Source organism: Apodemus sylvaticus, chromosome 19, assembly GCF_947179515.1.
Source record: "Apodemus sylvaticus chromosome 19, mApoSyl1.1, whole genome shotgun sequence".
Lineage (NCBI taxonomy): Eukaryota > Metazoa > Chordata > Mammalia > Rodentia > Muridae > Apodemus > Apodemus sylvaticus.
The window spans coordinates 56785870-56807379 of NC_067490.1; the positions used below are offsets into that span (position 1 = coordinate 56785870).

At 38.4% G+C, this 21510-nt stretch overlaps 1 protein-coding gene and 1 pseudogene across 1 annotated transcript; both read left to right on the forward strand.

Moving 5' to 3' along the window:
* The first annotated feature begins 779 nt into the window (after positions 1 to 779).
* LOC127670009 (pleckstrin homology domain-containing family B member 2-like) lies at positions 780 to 1351 on the forward strand (annotated as a pseudogene).
* Positions 1352 to 10804: 9453 nt separating this feature from the next.
* LOC127669240 (olfactory receptor 2B6-like) lies at positions 10805 to 11767 on the forward strand. Its single transcript, XM_052163099.1, has one exon. The coding sequence runs from the start codon at positions 10805 to 10807 to the stop codon at positions 11765 to 11767; it is 963 nt and encodes a 320-aa protein (XP_052019059.1).
* Positions 11768 to 21510: the final 9743 nt, after the last annotated feature.

The following is a 21510-nucleotide window of genomic DNA, read 5'->3' on the forward strand; positions in this document are numbered from 1 at the left end:
ATACAAAAATAAGTCCTTGTAGATTTTTTTAAATTATTAGATTGATCTTAAAAGCTTATGTAAATACAAAGAACCAAAAGTATTCCAGACAAACTTTGAATGAAATTGTGGTTGAAGAACTACTAATATGTCTCTGAGGCAGAGCTAATTGAGATAATATTGTATTGGGTTGTGTTTATGCCTGGACAGGAAAAAATGCAAAGCAAAACCAAATAAGACCTTCTGATGCTGGATAATAATTAAACAATTATATTCATGTTACTTATCACAAGGAGTCACAGCATTAAAATAGGGCAGGGATGATATTTTGATGTTGTAATCGCTAAATAGAATATGCACTTAGAAAAAAGCAGGGGTGGGAGATAACCCTGCCACACAGGCATAAAAGTCAAATTACCAACAAATTTTATTTACAGGTAAGTGAAACATAGAGGAAAAGGCTTTAGGAGCCTTAAGATGATAAAATTGTGCATAAATGACACAAAGATATCATTCAAAAACAAATATTTTAATAAATTAGGCACTGTATTAAGAACTTTTCATAAGAATAAAATACACAGTTCTGGGCCAACATGACCACAGGTCACATTTCCTGTGTGGGAAGTGTTACACGTGTTCCAGGCCAGGAATCTGGCAGGGGGCAGGGAGCCGGGAGCCACTTACCATCTCAACTGAAGAGGTGGTGTTCGTGAAGAGTGCATGGTTACTTCAGCAGAGCACCATTCTGAAACGTTGGAAGAATTGGTTCGACCTGTGGTCAGATGGTCACCTGATCTACTATGCTGACCAGACTCGGTAGATCATCGAGGGTAAGGTCCACATGCGTGTGGACTGCATCAGTATCCGCACCGGGCATGAGTGTGGGGACATCCAACCGCCAGATGGGAAGCCCAGAGACTGTCTGCTGCAGATCATCTGCCGAGATGGGAAGACTATCAGTCTCTGTACAGAGAGCACAGACGATTACCTGGCATGGAAGTTTACACTGCAGGATTCCAGAACGAACGCAGCTTACGTTGGCTCAGCAATCCTGTCTGAAGAGGCTGCAGTGGCCTCGTTGCTGCCTCCCTACACCACCTATGCTACACCAACCCCTGAGGTCTAAGGCTAAGGTCCTTACAGTGGCGCATACCCCGCAGGAACTCAAGTTGTTTATGCCGCCAATGGGCAGGCGTACACAGTGCTTACCAAAACCCGTATGCAGTAGTTTATGGACAACATCCTGCCAACCAATACATCATCTGTGAATGGTACCAAGACAATGACAGTGACCTGGCTCTGGGCATGCTTGGGGGCTGGGGGGGGGCAGCCACAGGCATGGCCCTGGGCTCTCTTGTTCTGGGTCTTCTAGCGCCTTCAACATTTTCTGTGCATCGCTTCTGTTAGTCCTGTGTGCGATAATTTGATTTGCAGGGCATTTCTGTTTGTGACAAGTGTCTCTCATAATAATTTAAGTAGTTCTTTTGAAGGTGGTAATCTAATAATTGTGACTGACCTGCATGGTACCACAAAGAAAGCCCACGGTATGCTGTGAGCGAGAGTGTGAGTCCTTGCGGGTACCAGCTTGCACCAAGTCTTTCGTAGGGACTCTTGGATGGCTTTAGGTAAACACACCCAAATAAACGGGCATTTTCCATTCAGTTAGGTGCAATATTGAATTGAGGGACGGCTTTCTTTGCTATGCCAATAATAACATTGCTGATGTGGGATGTGTGTAAGTGCGGTGAGAAGAGTCGCAGCTTCTTTAACTGTGGATTCTCAATCTAGACCTCGGCTACATGTTACCCTAGGAGTTGGTAACCCATGTGACTCTTGCAGGGCTATGGTGTGAGGACCCCATAACCTACCCCTCGAAGCTCCTAGGTACCGGCAGGATTGGCTGCGCGGGATGAAGAGGGCCACCCCCCACCCCTTTAAAATATGCTACGGGAATCTGCCCAGTTTTATTTTCGTGTTATTCTTCTGTAAAGAAAGTATATGGTGAGGGGAATTGGGGAGAGCCTTATTTAGAACGTTTCTGTCTCAGGCCTTCTGGGGCCCAAGCTGCAACTCCTGGAGAGGCTCTTCTTCAACAGTGGTAGCCCTGTCTGTCCACAGACTCTCAGGTTCTGAGTGAGAAATGGGATTGTGTAGAGCATTTCAGGGATTTGTTCTATTCCCTCATGTTAGTGGGGGTCCAGCCTTGTTCTCAGTCCTGATCCGCTCACAACAGAAGAGCTTAAAACATTTCTAGTCCCCAGACATGTGGCACTGGAAAGCTCACAGTCTGGCTTTCTGACAAAAAATTGTATTTACAATATTAGAGAATACATGTTCCACATTTTAAAAACTCTGTTCTTAAATGTTTTAAAGTTTCCAATTCCAGCTTTGTGACTGGCATGTTTTAGTTTCAAACAGTACCCCCTTTGCCCCCTTCACAAAGATGTGATGGCACAGTGAAGGCCCCGCCCTCTACTTTGCATAGTCCTTTTTCTCCAGAGTGCTCCCAGGAAGCATGCATTCTGTCTGTGCCCAGCCCAGCGCATGCATGCTGCTTTGCCACCCTGCTGGGCAGCTCTCTCTTGGTCAGTTCAAGTCTTCAACAGATCTCCACGCGAGACAGTTTCCAAGTAGCAGAAGTGGCACCTACAATGCTTCCTTGCTACTCCTTGGGGACGTGTTAGCACAGCCCATTTCCAGCTAATGTATGCTTGCCTTAGTCAGGGTTTCTATTCCTGCACAAACATCATGACCAAGAAGCAAGTTGGGGAGGAAATGGTTTATTCAGCTTACACTTCTGCATTGCTGTTCATCACAAAAGGAAGTCAGGACTGTGACTCAAGCAGGTTAGGAAGCAGGAGCTGATGCAGAGGCCATGGAGAGATGTTCCTTACTGGCTTGCTCAGCCTGCTCTCTTATAGAACCCAAGAATACAAGCCCAGGGATGGTACCACCCACAAGGGGCCCTCCCCCTTGATCACTAATTGAGAAAATGCCTCACAGCTGGATCTCATGGAGGCACCTCCCCAACTGAAATTCCTTTCTCTGTGATAACTCCAGCCTGTGTCAAGTTGACACACAAAACCAGCCAGTACAATGCTTGTTTGCCATCTCTGATGGATGGAATATGTGACAACATGGTGTGGATGCTGTATGGTGTCACTTTAATAAGGGTGACTCTGATTTTACATCCTGTGCTGTAATGCCATTTGCTCATAATGTCACCATTCATAAAGCTCTGTGCTTTACTCACAAAACACTAAAACCAGTGTTTAGTGTTATACAGGATTTTAATTCTGAAGTTAGTTACTGGCATTCCTAAAACCATAGAGTACTGAGTCATGTCCCTGAAGTACTTTTGAAACAGAATTATCTCTGACTGTCCCATGGGTGTGCCCTACCTAGCCCCTGCCCCCAGTGGGGTCATAGTTGAGTCCTATCATTTCCTATCACCAATTACTTGGTTACATACCCAGAATGGAATACATTCTCTGGCACCTTATTTCCTCACCCTTTTGGTGGCTTTTGCTGCATCATTTTGTACCTCAGTCAGTTGTGAGATTCATGAGTTGGAGGGAACTACTTGTCCAGAGTTGAGGCACATGCCTCCTCCATGAAGACTTTTAAATAATGACGAAGAGCTGGAAGAAGCTGGCTGCTGACAGTGTGTGGCTGATGTTGTTGCTTTTAGTTCTTTGAGTTAAAAACTTTTCATCTGGAAGAGGAAAGCCTGAGGCTTCCTCAGATCACCCGTGCCAAGAAGGCTCAGCTTAGGTCGTTAGTGCCTGTGGTAGCCTTCTGGAGTGTAGCAAGTTCTTGTGTTTGAGACAGAATGGTTCAGATTTATTTTCTACATCTGTTGTTGATCCCGTGTAACCTCTCATTTTGCCTTCTAGTCTATGCAGATGAAAGGCAGAGGATGTAGGCAGTCTTCTTTGTTATTATTTCTGTTATTCTGTTGTGTCTACCAAGCCTGTTGTCTCCCCATATGTGCATATGGTATGCTTATAAGTGAACTTGTTGAAATAGTAAATGACCATTAAGTACAAAAAAATAATAAAATAAACATGAATACTTGAGTTGCTTAACATTAAAAAGTATTGCTTTTTTGCATCAAAAATGTTAGTTTTAAAATAGTTTATTTTTAGATATATGTGTGTGTTAAACTTATGTGCACCATGTTTAAGTAGTGCCAGAAGAGAGTGAAGCACTCTTAAAACAACATCCCAGGCAGATGTAAGCCGCCTGACATGCATGTTGGAAAGCAAACCCAGGTTCTCTATAAGAGTACCAAATGCACTTAAGTACATTTTAAAAACTTGGCTTTTCTTAATTAATGATGAAATATATACATATGAAGTAAATGATCTTGAGACTTTAAAATAATTATTATGGGTATTGTGAGGAAAATATATTAGGCAACCTGGGCTATGTATTAATTGTTGCTGGACATGGTATGGGGAGACATCACGGTCATTATAGGACATTCTATTGACTTGTATATTTTTTAATTACATTAATATTTATAGGGCATTATTTAAAAAGCAAAAAGAGTACTTTAGTGGAATGTTATATTAGTGTATAATATTTCAAAGTATATTTATATCAAGAACATGTAAAGAACTCTTAGAAGTCAATAAAGGACAAAAATCAGAGAGAAAAATGAATGGATAAAACATAAAAAGGATAACATAAATGTCAAATTTGAAAAAATTCACACTCACAGTATAATGCAAATTAAAATGGTTTGTCTTATACACAAAAAAATAGATAAATAATTTTAAAAAACATGACATTACAAAACAAGGAAGCTTTTGAGGAAATGAAGATTGATGATGATTGGATCATAAATTACTATAACGTTTTGTAACCTGGCTAACAATCTTTATTAAAGCTAGATATGCTTTAACATTTACATAAGAAATTTCATTCCTGGATTTAACACAAAAATAAAAATTGTGCATTCATTCAGTTCTTTTAACATCATGTAACCAGAAGTAACAATTGCACATCTTCTGTTCATATGTGGAGAGAATAAATTATACTTGCAAATGTATAAGCCAGTCACAAATTATATGAATTACATGCTGCTGATACCCAAATTTCAAAAGCTGTATGCTGTAGTGCACAGTTTCAATAGTGTTTGAGGGCATTGTGGCTGGAAAGTGTTTCAGGGTGTACTGAGAAGGTCAGACACAGTTGTTGGGAAGCATCTTTGGATTTGAAATTGTCCTTGAATCTGGAATTGGCTTCAGTGCATACTATGCAAATAGATTAGGGACATAAAAATAAGTTAGATAATAAGATTTACTACATAGGGATGAAAGCCCAGTGGAAGTAACATGTAGAATTTAAGCTTTGTAAACAATTCATGCTGCTATTTTTCATATTTTCCCCTAAATTCTTATTTCCATGAACTGTGCTTAATTGCAACAGAGGGACTGTCTCCCTGAGGTCAAATTTCTAGCACCCTTGGCCCTGATGTCACTAATCTACAAGGGCTAAAAAGCAAATTATAAGCAAAGCTGACTTATGAGAAGAGCCAAATTTGTAGTGAGGGTTAGACACCACTAAGGTTTAGAGCTGCAAAGAACAACAGAAAAGGTCTTTCAGTGCTTAAAAGTAAAGACAAAAAAAGGTATTTTTAAAAAGAATGAAAGTATGAGAAAAAAACTTTTAAAAATTGTTGATGTCAATAATTTGTTTAAGGTCATGTAAATATATTATTTTCTAAGTAAACCTTCATATGTGCTGAGTGGTAGTCTGCCTTAAAAGCTGCTTCTGAATAGTAAAAGCCAGTTGGGAAAATTTCTCAGAAAACACTATTAAACTTAGCCTTCATTTTTACTTGTTCTGACTGTGTTTTCCTTAAAATTAGTAATGAATTACCTCTTTAAAGAGGTAGACGCTACATTTTGCCCTAAGTGAAATCTGGTTTTATGGTTTGCTCCACTTCCCAGAGCTATTTCCAGATTTGCTGCATTGTACAAAGACTATGAATGAAGACAAATGAGTCTTACACCTCCCTTTCCATGAAATATTAGATCTCATGTTGATCTCAGCCAAATCAAACAGGAATGTTAATTAGTATTTTCAAGAGAAAGATCTATTTTATCAGTATAATCTGCGAATTAAAATGATACTTAGATTGTCCATCTACTCAATTTGTCAAGTAGTTCTTCTTGCATCTACTATGAAAGTGTTGAGCCACAAGGAAGCTAGTGACTAAAACATTCTTTGCCATTAGGGATATTGATTGATTTGAAATTTTCATATTGATAATTTTGTTTTGTTCTATTTCTATTCTCTTACAACATGTCATTGAATTTCTACAATATCCTTCCTAGTCAGTTATTCAGTTGTAAGGGATATGAAGTTGCTAAGATGCAATGCATTGGTGTTTTCTCTAGTCCAAGAAACAGCCCCTGTTGACTTCATCATAGATCCTAACAGGAAAAATTAAATCCACAATATCAAGTATGACAAACATCAGTAATAAGGACTACAATGTTCCTTGGAGGTAACTATGTATTGAGGTTTGATCCCTTGAATTAAGGTCGATGGTTTTGGTCATTTTGTAAATTACAAATATGTTCTCATTTTAAGAAATAATTTAAAGATAATTATAATTTTAGACAGAGAGAGACTAAATAAAGAAATTTATGTCTTTCCTTTCCTATTCTCTACCATTCTTTCTTTCTTAGATAAAGGGATGTGAGTTAGAAAGAAAAAGGGGAATATAGTAATTACTTTAGAAATTAGACAAATAGTGATATATTATTAAATGTGCTCCTAAAGAAAGGCATTTTATACCCGCAATTTTACATTGGTAGATATCTTTTGGGGGGGGTGGGCGGTTAGAGACAAGGCTTCTCTGTGTAGCTCTGGCTGTCCTGGAACTCACTCTGTAGACCATGCAGTCATCTGTCTCTGCCAGTTTTTTAACTTTTGGAAGTTATGTTTTTGCATACTCAAATATCTTCTTAAATCTCTGATAGTGTTGAAGATTTGTTATAGTCTCACAATTAAACTTAAATTATTTAACATTTAAAAAGATATCCTAGATCTAAAAAGTGGCTTTAGGATGGTATACAAGTTAAAATCAAAGATAACTGAGATACAAAACTATAAACTCATTAAGGTATGATAGGTTATAAAATATTTTATCTAAATAAATATAATTTGCCAAATATAATAGACTAGACATTTAAAATATGTATCATACCTTATAATTTTCATAGTTGCTGTCTATTGTAATACTAATTACAGTCCACCAACACCTAGAGTCTACATGTTGATCTGCGACTCTGCCCTCAAGTTATGTCTAACTGGCACTTAAAGATACCAATGGTCGTGTGAGCCATAAAATGTGGCCCTGAGTACTGGCCAAATAAAGTTAAGAGTGGCCCAGATAAAATATAGTTCAGAGTTATTGAAAGGAATGTAAATTCTAATAACATAAGAGAGTAGATAGTTGGCAAGATCTTGTGCTAAAGGCTTATTACAAATGTAAAATTTATAGGTGTCTTTTTTCACATTTAATTTTTTTTTACTTATTCACTTTACATCCTATTAACTGATCTCTTCCTGTTCACCCCCTTCCACGATGCTTCCCTCCCTCCCCTTCTCCTCTAAGTGGGTATCCCCCCTCCATATACTCTCACCCTAGCATTTCAAGTCTCTGTGAGGCTAAGTGCTTCCTTTCCCTACTGAGGACAGACAAGACAGTCCAGCTAGAACATATCCCACATATAGGCAACAGCTTTTGGGATAGTCCCCATTCCAGTTTTTTGGGATCCACATGAAGTTCAAGATGTTCATCTGCTCCATGTGTGCAGGAAGGTCTAGGGCTAGCCCATGAATGTTCTTTGGTTGGTGGTTCAGCCCAAAGGGTCCATACTTGACTCTGTTGGTCTTCCTGTGGAGTTCCTATTCCCTCTGGTTCAGCAATCCTTTCTCCTCTTCTTCCATAAGCGTTCCCAAAAATCAATCCACTGTTTGGCTGTGGATGTCTGTATCTACCTGAGTAAGCTGCTGAGTGGAGCCTCTCAGAGGACAACTTTGTTTTGTCTACAAGCCGACCTTTGTCTACAAGCCTACCAGAATATCATTAATAGTGTAAAGGATTAGTAGTTGCCCATATGGGTCTCAAGTTGGGCTGGTTATTGACTGGCCATTCACTGCTCCATCCCCTGTGTCTTCAGATAATTTTCGGGTTCAAAAGGTTTGTGTATGGACTGGTGTTTCTACTGCTCCACTGGGTTTCCTGCCTGACTACAGGAGGTGGCCTCTGCAGGTTCCATACCCCCAATGCTGTGAGTCACAGCTAAGGTCACATGTGTCTTATCTTTTATCCAGGAGCTAAATGGTCTAAGGCAGGATAGAAACCCCTCAATAGAATTAAATATTTCTATAGCAACTGTTTAACCACAATTATTGTAATTGATTAGATGAAGAAAATGCATAATCACTAAGTGAAATGTGGAGAAGAACCAAATTTTAAAATAAAATTGCAAATAATATGAAAGGCAAAGAAAATATCAATATTTTTTATCTTTGTGTTTTTTTTTCATGAATGTATCTCAAAAATGTGAGAAACATTCCATATTTTATATTGTGTCTGTGTCATGTACTAAGATATTATGAATAAATTACTGTTGCTTTTTGTACAATAACAATATGTAAGACCTGAGAGAACTGGAGCACAACACAGGTTATTGGAGTGCTGAAGAGGTGGAAAAGGAATTGAGGAGATGATGAACAAAGGGTGAGAAATTTCAGTGAAACAAGACATGTACATGGGATCGATCATACAAAGGGGTGACTAGAGATGGTAAAATACTTTATATTATTGCAATCCCATAGGAAGAACAATAGTGTCAACCAACAAGATGCCCCAGAGCTTCCAGGGACTAAACCACCAAGCAAGGAATACACATGGAGGGACCCATGGCCCCAGCTGCATATGTAGCAGAGGATGGCCTTGATGGACATCAGAGAGGAAAGGAGAGGCCCACGGTCATGTGAAGGTTTGATGTCCTGGCACAGGGGAATGCTAGGGAGGTGAGGCAGGAGTGGGGGAAGAGCACCCTCATAGAAGCAGGGGAGAAAGTGAGGGGGTTTATGGGGGGGGAACTGGGGAGGGGGATAACATTTGAAATAAAATAAGCAATGAAAAATTTTAAAAAGGAAAAATGCTAACAGATGTAAAGTGTTTTCAACAAAAATTATAAGGATTTAATGTTATAAGAAAGTTTAGTCCCTGTATTTAGTCATGGACAACATACTTTTTAGTCATCTTATAGACAATATGTAGAACTTCATATGTAAAAATAGATAAAATAATAAGATAAAAATCCACTTAAAACTGTCCAAAATTCTACAGTAACTAAAGGAATAGAATTATACATATATTTTATTTTACTATAAAAATTACTCCTAAACTGCATTAAATATTATCTGTAAAGTGTTACACATTTTTTGCCAAGAGTCACTTTATGTATAATGATTGATAAATTAACAGTAATATTTATTTAAATATATATATTTAAATATATAATATTTAAGTAATATTATATATATATATAAAATCTTGCATTTCAACTGTGTATTACAGTGAAATTTTCTCATATGAATCATATGTTTATTTTACACTAAGAAGAATGAGCTGCACAATGTACACATACATGCAATCAATTGCATATGTGCATGTTTGATGATTTTTTACAATACAAACACCAGAATTTTAAAAAAATATCTTCAAAGCCATTTTCTCTTTGTTGCATAAAGCTCAATATAAAATACATTCTGCCATTGGTAAAATTACATGAAGGTAAAGCATAATTGTAAGAAAGCTTGTGAGATTTTCCTTATGTAGAAGTATAATGAGATCGGAAAGGTGAGTTTTTCTCTGGAAACCATTATTTTTGTAGTTATGTTATCTGACTATATATATATTTATTTAAATATGTATTTTATATATCTATGAATATATATAACATATATATGTGTTTGTATATATGTATATATATATATATATATATATATATATATATACACTTTTTGACATAAACAAAATAAGAAACATTTTATACCATCAGTCTTAGTCATGTTAACTCCTAATTAGCCTGTGGCAAAACATCACTGTGGATTAATTCCACAAACATATTGTCCTGAGTCCTGGAAGTTTTTTCACATTGACTTAATTATAATGAGCAGAAAGGAGGTCCTACAATAAAAAGACAGATGATGGTATCACCACCAACTGATACTGCCTTTCACAGGCAGTAATTTCTATATTCTACTATGCAAAATTATTAAGAACCTGCAGGAAAATAAGATCAATTACAAACTTAATGAAGTTTCAGTGAGGTTTCCATATTCTTTTGTCTTAGCAAATACAACATATGATAACAGTATCTTATAATATACATTTTTACTATATTTACATTATTATTTGTTTATTTTTGTTTTGCTTTGGGGGATTGAGAAAGCATTTGGGAGAGACACAGCCTCACTCTGCAGCCTGTTCTGGCATTTCTCTCACAGGAATGTTTATATGTGTGAGTCACCATGCGTATGCTATTTTGACTTTTTAAAACTCTTCACTTATGAAAGTTGTGAATAAAAGAATAGCTGACAGACTATACAAACACAGCTGTGTTTTCTTTTACTTACTGAGGAAATCAAATGAAATATATTCATGATTTTGTTTCAGTACCCCCTATCCAGGTTCTTTATTTCATGAGGTATTAAGTTGCAAAAACACGATGACCAGAACCTCAAAATTCTAGTATGGACATTTCCAGCAAGTGGAATTTCAACAATGAGAAGCCTCAATATCACTGCCCATCACATCAATGGCTTTATTCTGGTAGGCTTCTCTGAATGGCCATGTCTGGAAATGGCTCTTCTTGTGGTCATCTCCATCTTCTATATAGTGACTCTCTTCGGGAATTCAGCTATTATCATTTTATCTCTCGTTGATCCTAAACTCCACACCCCTATGTATTTCTTCCTGGCCAATCTTTCCTTTTTAGATCTCTGCTACACCACTTCTACTGTCCCCCAGATGCTGAAAAATATTCAGAGCCATGAGAGAAGCATCAGCTATGTGGGCTGCATAGCACAACTGTTCATTTTCCTTAGCCTAGGATCTACAGAATGTGTGCTTCTCTCCATCATGGCCTTTGATCGCTATGTGGCCATCTGCCATCCTCTGCATTACACAGTTATCATGCACTCTCAGCTGTGCCAGCAGCTGGCAGCAGTAGCCTGGATAACTGGTTTCAGTAACTCCTTGGTGCAAACAGTGTTGATATCTTTGTTACCTCGTTGTGGCCAATACCAGGTAGAGAATTTCTTCTGTGAGGTGCCTGCCATGCTTCAGTTATCATGTGTTGACACCTGGGTCAATGAAGTAGAGATGTATGCTGCTGTGGTTGTCATAAAAGTTATCCCTCTTGGGTTAATTCTTTTCTCTTACATCAACATTGTCAGAGCAGTCATAAATATACAATCTTCTGAAGGTCGAAAGAAGGCCTTTAACACATGTGGGTCTCATCTTCTGGTGGTCATCATGTTCTATGGCTCTGCCATCAGTGGGTATGCATACATGGCACCCAAGAGCAGCACAGCCAAACTGAAGGGCAAGCTTTTGGCACTGTTCTATGGACTTATAACGCCAATGCTGAACCCTCTTATCTATACCTTGAGGAACAAGGATGTCAAGGAAGCAATGAAGAAGGTACTTGGAAGAGAACAAGAGCAAGGGTGGAACTTGGATTAGACAAAAGCAGATCCTATAGCAATCCAGTTCTTGGTTCCACAGCAGGATTACCCACATCCCTTGTTCCTTTAGCCAGAAAAATAGAGCCTGATTGTGACCACTTGTTATTAACTATATATAATCAAGGTAATAGTTAATGGTCATTGGAATGGTCTGATAATTCAACAAGTACAAAAAATAATAATAATATAGATTTGAGTAAATGCTAAGTTTGGTTAACTGTCTTGGCTAATGTTTTTTTTTTTTTTAATATTCTTTCTTATTCCCTAATACATTAAAAGTAACGGAAGGGGTATTTTAGGAACGTAATTAAAAAGCATAAAGAAATCTGCTTGAAATTTAGTCATTTTGAGCCATAAGCAACCAAGATGAAAATGTCATTTCCTCCTTTCAAATATTTTGCATATTATAAAGATACATTTTTACATTTAGTTGTATTGTTGATAAATGAGTGATTGTAGTAATGATCTGCATTGCTGTGGACAACAGTAAGGCAAAGAGAGCCCCATAAAATGCTTCTGACGGTTTATGTTACTTGCAGTCTCCTTTAGAATATATTTTTAATTTTAGATTGCAATGTTTATTAGATTTGCCTCCACTGTGATTTTTTGCATGTAAAGAATACAAAGTAATATACTGAATAACATAACTGGGTATATATTAAAATTATTTTTGTCCTATTTCTTGATAATTATTATTAGAATTATCACTCTAGGAAATAACCATTACAATATTTGCTATTCAATAATATCATGGTTATTATTAAGCTTAAGTTATTATCCTGTTTCCAATTTCTTTGAGGGAATAGTCATTTATTTTATTTACAGGAAACTTTTTAAAATTTGTTATTAATTTTTCTCATATAATATATTTTGATCATATTCTTTGCCCTGCTCCAAATTCTTCTATATCTTCTCTACTTTTCTACCCACCTAACTTCAGGATCTTCCTTTCTGTAAAATAAAAAGCAAAGCAAAGCAAAGCATCACCTCCCGCCCAGAAAAATGAAAACAGGTAAGCTAAAAGAGAAAATTCAGTAAAAACTAAAGCAAAATGACAAGTGTGCACACACGCGCACGCACGCATGCACACAGACACACACACACACACACATAGGAGGCTGTTTTGTGTTAGGTTTTTCCTGAAGCATAGTGGAATAGTAGCTTCATGAGGGAAATCTAACTTCCCTTTCCAAGCAAGTATCAATTGCAAACAGCTTATTGATAAGGGGTGGGACTTTGTGTCTACCTCTCATTCTCACTGCTAGGATTTTGTCTAGTTTAAATCTGTCCAGGTCTTCTGCATGCTATCAGTCTTTTTGTGTATCAGCCCTTCCTATTTATAGCTACTTGATCTCCTTCAGCTGTCTAATTGCCCTAGCTAAGACTTCAAGCACTATACTGAATAGGTATGGAGGTAGTGGACATTTTCTTAATCCTTGTTTTAGTGGAAATGTTTTTGAGCTTCTCTCCATTTAAATTGGTGTTAGCTATGGACTTGGGCATATTGCCTTTATTATGTTAAAGTTGTTCAGCTTCCATGAGTGTGTATACTTTCTGTCATTTCTATTGTTTTGATATCCACCTTTAATCCACTGTGGCCAGATAGGATGCAGGGTATTATTTCATTTGTTCTTCTATCTCCTAAGAATTGCTTTGTGTACTAATATGTAAAATTTGGAGAAAATTCCATGGGCTTCTGAGGAGAAAAGATATCTAGAGTCTGAATGGAAAGATCTGTAGATATATGGTGAACTGATTTGATTTAGGACCTTATTAATTTCAGTATTTCTGTCTTTCATTTGTGTCTCAATGACCTGTCTACTGGTGAGAGTGGGGTAGCAAAATCATAAAATGCCAATGTGTGAGGATCAATATGAGATTTTAGCTGTAGTGTTCTTTTTATGGGCTTGGACACCATTGTGTTTGGTGCATAGATATTAAGAAATGAAGTATCCTATCTGGATTTTCATTTGCTATGTATGTAGTATCCTTTCTTTCTTTTTTTGTTTTTGTTTTTTTTTTTTTTTGTTTTTGTTTTTTCAATGCAGGGTTTCTCTGTATAGCCCTGGCTGTCCTGAAACCCACTCTGTAGACCAGGCTGGCCTCAAACTCAGAAATCTGCCTGCCTCTGCCTCCCAAGTGCTGGGATTAAAGGCATGAGCCACCACTGCTCGCTGTAGTGTTCTTTCTTATATCTTCTAATTCATTTTGATTTCAAGTCTATCTCGTCAGATATTAAAATGGCTATGCCTGCTTGTTTCTTGGGCCCATTTTCTTAGGATATACTTTTACTTTATTTTACCATGAGATAATACCTATTATTTATGGTAATTTTGGTTTCTGGATGCAGAAGAAGGATAGATTCTGTTTTCTAATCCAATCTGTTAGTCTGTGTCTTCTTTTAAGACAATGCTGAGAGTTACTGATTTATTGGTTCTTGTTATTTTGTTGTTATGATGCTATTTTTTACCCTCTTTTAATTTGTGCTCTAGGAATATTTATTGCTTGTATTTTCTTGGGTGTGATTAACCTCTTCAGATTGGCGTTTTCCTTTTAAAACCGTCTGTATAGATAGACTTTTAGATAGATATTGCTTTGATTTTATCTTATTATGGATTGTTTTTCTTTATCTACTATAATTGATAGTTTTTTTCTGGACATAGTAGTCTGAGCTAGCATCTGTTATGTCCTCAAGTTTATAGAACATCTGTTCAGACCCTTCTGACTTTTAGAGTCTCCATTGAAAAGTTAGGTGTTATTAAAATAGGTATGACTTTATGTTACTTAGTCTTCTTCCCTTGAACAGTTTGTGTCTTCCTTAATCCTTCTTGAGTCTTGGGGACTACCTGGACATGTCCATCCTTAGGACCTTCCTTCTCTTCTTCACATCATCCTTACCTTCTGCCTCCCCCACTTTGGATACCTTTTAGAAAGCCTCCATCTTCTTCACCTGGCACCCTTCCTGGAGGGTCCCAAATTTATTTGCTTTGTGATCAAAACTGGCCTCAATATCATTTAGATAATCAATCCAAAATGTGGCTGACTGCCAGGAGCCATTCTCACAGAGATCTCAAAAACCCCCTCCTCTCAGCCATTTCCAGCTGGCTTTCTCTAGGCTGCTTTTAGAAGGAAATGTACTAGTTTAAAGATTAGCCAAGTAAGCTAGATGGTCAGTACATACAGAGCTCACCCGAGTGGGCTCGAACAAATGAAGTTCACCTGTGGTTAAGTTACCACAGCAACTCCTTTCCACTTCACCTCCCCATGATCAAAATATGATGCCAAGTTTCTACTGCACCTGCCAAATCTTAGCTAAGACCCCGAGAGACAATTCTGAGAAACTGTTCCTAAAGAATGATGCTAGCCCCCTGAGATTGTTCCCCGATTACACCCCTCCCCATACCTGCTTGATTGCCTTTATAACACCTTGTGTGAAAATTAAAGTTTGACAGCTTGATCGGAATTTCATCTTGCTGTTCAGTTTTTTCCGTGTCTGTCTTGTCTCTCGTCTTTCCCTAGGTGGTTCCAGGACCCTGCTGACTGTCCTGCGGGTCGGGACACTCTGGCGCCCAGTAGTGAGGCACTGTGGAGCTGTCTAACAGGAAGGAAGCTGTGGAAAAAGGAGGACGGGCCCTTCGAGTGCTGCTCCAGGAACTGATTAGGTCAAGGCCCAGGGCTTGACCAGGGAAAAATCGCCACAGCAACAATGTCTCGGAAGGTGAGACCCCATGGGGCAAGAATTTATTCAGCCTGTTTTAAGGCTCGAGACACAAGGGGCTGGATTAAGAAAAGGAGATCTTAGGTACTTCTTTGAGAAGTACTTGGGGTTGTAAGTATTATGTCGGACAATTTTGTCCACAGTTCCCAGAGGAAGGAACCATAGATAAGAAAACATGGGCTAGAGTACATAATTGTTTTAGAGATTACTATGCAACTTTTGGTCGGGGGGCGGGGGGAGTTCTTGTTACTGCCTTTAACTACTGGTCTCTGATTAATGACATTATTCAGAATTCTTCCTGCTTCTAGGATCTAGTTCTCTGAAAAAGCGCTCGTCTGGACACTATCTCTGTGCTCTCTTATCCCTCTCGCCTCTGATAGATACAGAGGAGGGACATTTAAAATGGTCTCTGTCTATGTCTGCTCTTTTCCCTAATTTCTCAAAAAGACCAGAGTCTATCTTTCTCTACAAACTTTGAAATCTAGTCATAATTCAGGTGTTGTCACTCTATCACCGGGGAGGAAGCCAACTTGGAGGAGAAAGCCGCCAGCAGGAGAGCCACTAAAGAAACTTCTTCTCTCTGCCAATGGCAGAGAGACGCAAGGAGCCCTCTTAAAGGAGCTAGGAGAGTTAGCGAGACAGGTGGTCATCCTAACTCCAGGACTCTTACAAGCCCCTTGACTTTAAAATTTTAGAAAAGTTGAAGTCCACAGTCACAGCCTATAGGTGGACTGCTCCCTTCACTTTGGCACTTAGAGTCTTCCACCGAGGGCTGGTTCACACCTGAGGAATTTATCCAGCTTGCCCCAACCAGGCTCTCTGGGGGAGAAATTGTTCTTTGGAAGTCAGAGGCAGCTGAAGCTGCGGTCAGAGAAATTGAAAGTAAAAACCACTCATGGGTAAAGTGTAAGTCCTGGACTGCAAAGAAATTCCTGGGCTGTCCTCCCCTCCCACTTCTCTCCACATGGTCATGGCCAGTCTCTACTAATCTACACTCTCTCTGTGTCTTTCTCTGCCTCCACATTTACTCTCACCCTCAGTTCTGAATAAACTTTATTCTATACCATGTCTGTGTGTGTCCGCCTAGGCACCCCCCTTCCCTACACCGCTGTATATCACATTCTCTAAATCTCTTTTTTCTTTTATGAACCCAATAGAGGTTAAAAAAGCAGGTCGCTGGGGAGTATCTATCAGTGGCTGCCACTGTGCCTCCTTCCCTTCTCTGGCAGAATTCCCAGAAGAAAAAGAAGATAAAGAGTTAAATCTTAAACAAGAGAGAGAAAAAAAGCAGGTTTCAAAAAAGCAGTTTTTCCATGTGCAGGACGTGGTATCAAAAAAAATGGTTAAAAGCTATTTCAAAACTCTCCTGGGGAAGAGAGGAAAGCAGGAGATATCCTGCTTCCCCTCTGGATCCTACTGGAGATATCCTTAGTTCTGGTTAGGATATTTGAATCTCTTTGGGACATCAAGTTTCCTCTCTGTCTATTGTTTGTCTTTGGTGCACAAAACCTGTACATATGTGTGTCAATTTATGTTGTCTTTTTGATTGGCTGAATGACTGTTGTTTTATGCTTTATGTTAAAAAGAAAAAAGAATGATAAAAAAATTATCTGTTGGCAGTCCTGCCAGTTGCAGTTTATACAGTGGAAGCTAATTTAAGGTGCTTCACATTCTTAACTAAGAGTCAAACACAGCTGGAAAAAAGCTGCTTCTTAAAGGGCCAGCAGTCCTAGGACAAGAGGACTAATAAATACTTCTAGAAAAATTTTCTACAATGGTTAAGATTGGGTTCAAAGTGTTTATTCCCTTGAAATTACAGCTGAAAAGAAAAACAAAAATTTTGTTTGTTTTAAATTTATGATTCGTGTAATCGCTTCATTTTTATTTCTAATTGGTCTTAAAGGTATAAATGTTTTACATGTCTTGACTATAGAGTATTGGCTCATAAGTTATTGGATATAATTTAAAAAGATATAATGATGGTTACAAAAGGTAAGTTTAAAACTGATAATTCAGGGTTAGAGCTATCTTAAGCAACATGTGGCATAATGTGGCATCCAAGAAAAACAGGTCTCTAAGATATTTCTACATTGACATAATGTTTTATGTGGTTCTTATCCTAGAAGTCAGACTTAAAAGAAATAAGATTTCAAATAATGTCTCTTCAATAAGTTACACTGTCATACAGTCAAACACACAAGCTGATAGACAAACTTTGCAATATGAAAGTAATATGTTTGCCATTAATTTTAAGGAGAAAAGATTGTTTAAAACTGGGTTTTGCTTTCAGAAATTGTAGTTATGCTTTAATATTACAGGTTCCTTTTGTTATTTGACCTTCGTATGGTGGGGTTTGGTTACAGGCTACTCCTTGCAGGACCGGTGGATGCAGGTCTGGCTTTGTCTTACAGGCCTCACCTAGAGAGTTTCTGGCCATAAGAACATTTTTAACAGATTCATATAGATGTGGTTCAAAATACCGTTTAAACTTAGATCTGTGAAAGATTAATAAGGCTATATAGAAATTACGAAGGCATTAAAATTTGGCCTGCCTTCTATATACAAGATTATAATAGATTTAGAGGGTTGTTTTTTGCTTTGTGGATCCTGCTAATTATAAAAACATTTGCTTCTAATTTTAAAAGATCATAAGCTAACTTTAAAAATCCAATAAAATAATTTCATTGAAAAGTTTTTCCTCAAGAAATGGCTTGCTGATATTTGCTGTCTGCAGGGACACAAAGGGATCACTAGGTACTGTAACACCTTGAGTCTTAGATTTCTGGTGGTGCAAACCACCAGGGGTCTGCCTGCACTCTGGAACTGAGCACCTAGGCGGCCTTTGTCTGCCAGCCCGCCGGGCTCTGGAAGCTGTGGAAGGGGAGAAGCCCCGCAGCCATATTTGCTGTCTGCAGGGACACAGAGGGATCGCTAGGTACTGTGGCACCCTGAGTCTTAGATTTCTGGTGGTGCAAACCGCCAGGGGTCTCCCTGCACTCAGGAACTGAGCACCTGGGCAGCTTTTGTCTGCCAGCCTGCCAGGCACGGGAAGCTGTGGAAGTAGAGAAGCCCCGCAGCCATATTTGCTCTCTGCAGGGACACAAAGGTATCACTAGGTGCCGTATCACCCTGAGCCTTAGATTTCTGATGGTGCAAACCACCAGGGGTCTGCCTGCACTCCGGAACTGAGCACATAGGCGGTTCATCTGCAAGGCAGTCCATCATCGTAGGACCTGCATCCTATGTGAGAATCAACAGAGGGAGTGACCCCCACCACAACTTCTTCCCTTCATAATAGAGCACACAGAGAACACCTGGTTGACCTTAACAACCTAAGTATAGCATTGCTTGAGGCAAGATTGAGAAGGGCTCCAAAGGCACAAAAGAGGAAGCCAGCATATCAATAATCTGTGCCAGAAGAAACCCAGTCATCCAGTGTTGCAGAAATAACCTTAAAGATCCACAGTAGGTTGAAGCTCCAGCCAGTGACAATAAGACCATCTAACTCCTGGGAGAACCAGATGGCTAAAGGCAAACCTAGGAACGTTACTAACAGAAACCAAGGCATTATGGCAGCATCTGAACCCAATTCTCCAACATTAGCAAGTCCTGGATACCCCAACACACCAGAAAAACAAGATTTGGATTTAAAATCACTGGTCATGATGCTAGTACAGGAACACATGAAGGACATACTTAAAGAAATTCAGGAGAAAATGGATCAAAAATTAGAAGCCCTTACAAGGGAAACACAAAAATCATTGAAAGAAATTCAGGAGAATACAAAAGCCAATAAGGAGGAAATGCAAAAATCACTTAAAGAAATACAGGAGAATCTTGATCAACAGGCAGAAGTCATGAAAGAGGAAACACAAAAATCGCTTAAAGAATTAGAGGAAAACACAAACAAGCAAATAACAGAACTGAGCAAAAATTTTCAGGACCTAAAAACAGAAGTAGAAACAACTAAGAAAGCACAAAGGGAGACAACTTTGGAGATAGAAAACCTTGGGAAGAAATCAGGGACCATAGATGCAAATATCAACAACAGAATACAAGAGATAGAAGAAAGAATCTCAGATGCCGAAGATACCATAGAAACCATGGACTCAACAGTTAAAGAAAATGCAAAATGCAAAAAGCTTGTAACCCAAAATATCCAGGAAATCCAGGACACAATTAGAAAGCCAAATCTAAGGATCATAGGTATTGATGAGAGTGAAGATTTACAACTTAAAGGGCCAGCAAATATCTTCAACAAAATTATGGAAGAAAACTTCCCTAACCTAAAGAGAGAGATGCCCATGAATATACAAGAAACCTACAGAACTCCAAACAGACTGGACCAGAACAGAAATACCTCCCATCACATAATAATCAAAACCCCAAATGTACTAAACAAAGAAAGAATACTTAGGGCAGTAAGAGAAAAAGGGCAAGTAACATATAAAGGAAGACCTATCAGAATTACACCAGATTTCTCACCAGAGACCATGAAAGCTAGAAGATCCTGGGTGGAGCTCATGCAGACTCTAAGAGAACACAAATGCCAGCCAAGACTACTATACCCAGCGAAACTCTCAATTACTATAGATGGAGAAACCAAGATATTCCACGACAAAACCAAATTTACACAGTATCTTTCTACAAACCCAGCCCTACAAAGGTTAATAGGGGGAAAGCACTAGTACAATGAGGGAAACTACCCTGGCAAGAGCAGGATATTAAGCTTCTTTCATCAAACCCAAAGAAGATAACCACACACATATAAAATTAAAATAAAAAATGTTAAGAAGCAATAACCACTACTCACTGATATCTCTTAACATCAATGGACTCAATTCCCCAATAAAAAGACATAGACTAACAGACTGGTTACGTAAACAGGACCCTACATTTTGCTGCTTACAGGAAACACACCTCAATGTCAAAGACAAAAACTACCTTAGAGTAAAGGGCTGGAAGACAATTCTACAAGCAAATGGTCCCAGGAAACAAGCCGGAGTTGCCATTCTAATTTTAGATAAAATTGACTTTCAACCTAAAGTCATCAAAAGAGACATGGAAGGTCACTACTTGCTGGTCAAAGGAAAAATCCAACAAGAAGAACTCTCAATCCTGAACATCTATGCCCCAAATACAAGGGCGCCCTCATTCATAAAAGAAACTTTACTAAAGCTCAAAGTACACATTGCACCTAACACAATAATTGTGGGTGACTTCAACACTCCAATTTCACCAATGGACCGATCAGGAAAACAGAAACTAAACAGGGAGACAATGAAACTAATTGAAGCTTTGAACCAATTGGAGTTAACAGATATATATAGAGAACTTTTTATCCCAAAGCAAAAGAATATACCTTTTTCTCAGCACCTCATGGTACCTTCTCCAAAATAGATCATATAGTTGGTCACAAGACAGACCTCAACAAATATAAGAAGATTGAAATAATACCATGCCTCCTATCAGATCACTATGGAGTAAAAGTGGTCTTTAGTAACAGTAAAAACAACAGAAAGCCCACATACACATGGAAACTGAATAATACTCTACTCAATGATACCTTGGTCAAGGAAGAAATAAAGAAAGAAATCAAAGATTTCTTAGAATTTAATGAAAATGAAGGCACAACATACACAAATCTATGGGACACATTGAAAGCAGTGCTAAGAGGAAAACTCATAGCTTTGAGTGCCTTCAAAAAGAAATTCGAGAGAGCGTACACTAGAAGATTAAAGGAACAACTGAAAACCCTGGAACAAGAAGAAGCTAATTCACGCAGGAGGAGGAGAAGAGAGGAAATCATCAAACTCAGGGCTGAAATCAATCAAGTAGAAACCAAGAGAACCATACAAAGAATCAACAAGACCAAAAGCTGGTTCTTTGAAAAAATCAACAAGATAGATAAACCCTTAGCCAGACTAACCAAAGGGCACAGAGAAAGTATCCAAATTAACAAAATTAGGAATGAAAATGGAGATATCACAACAGAAACCGAGGAAATTCAAAAAATCATCAGA

What these genes read in the sequence shown, in the direction of transcription:
- LOC127669240 (XM_052163099.1), top strand. Translation starts at nt 10,805, where the DNA reads ATGAGAAGCCTCAATATCACTGCCCATCACATCAATGGCTTTATTCTG.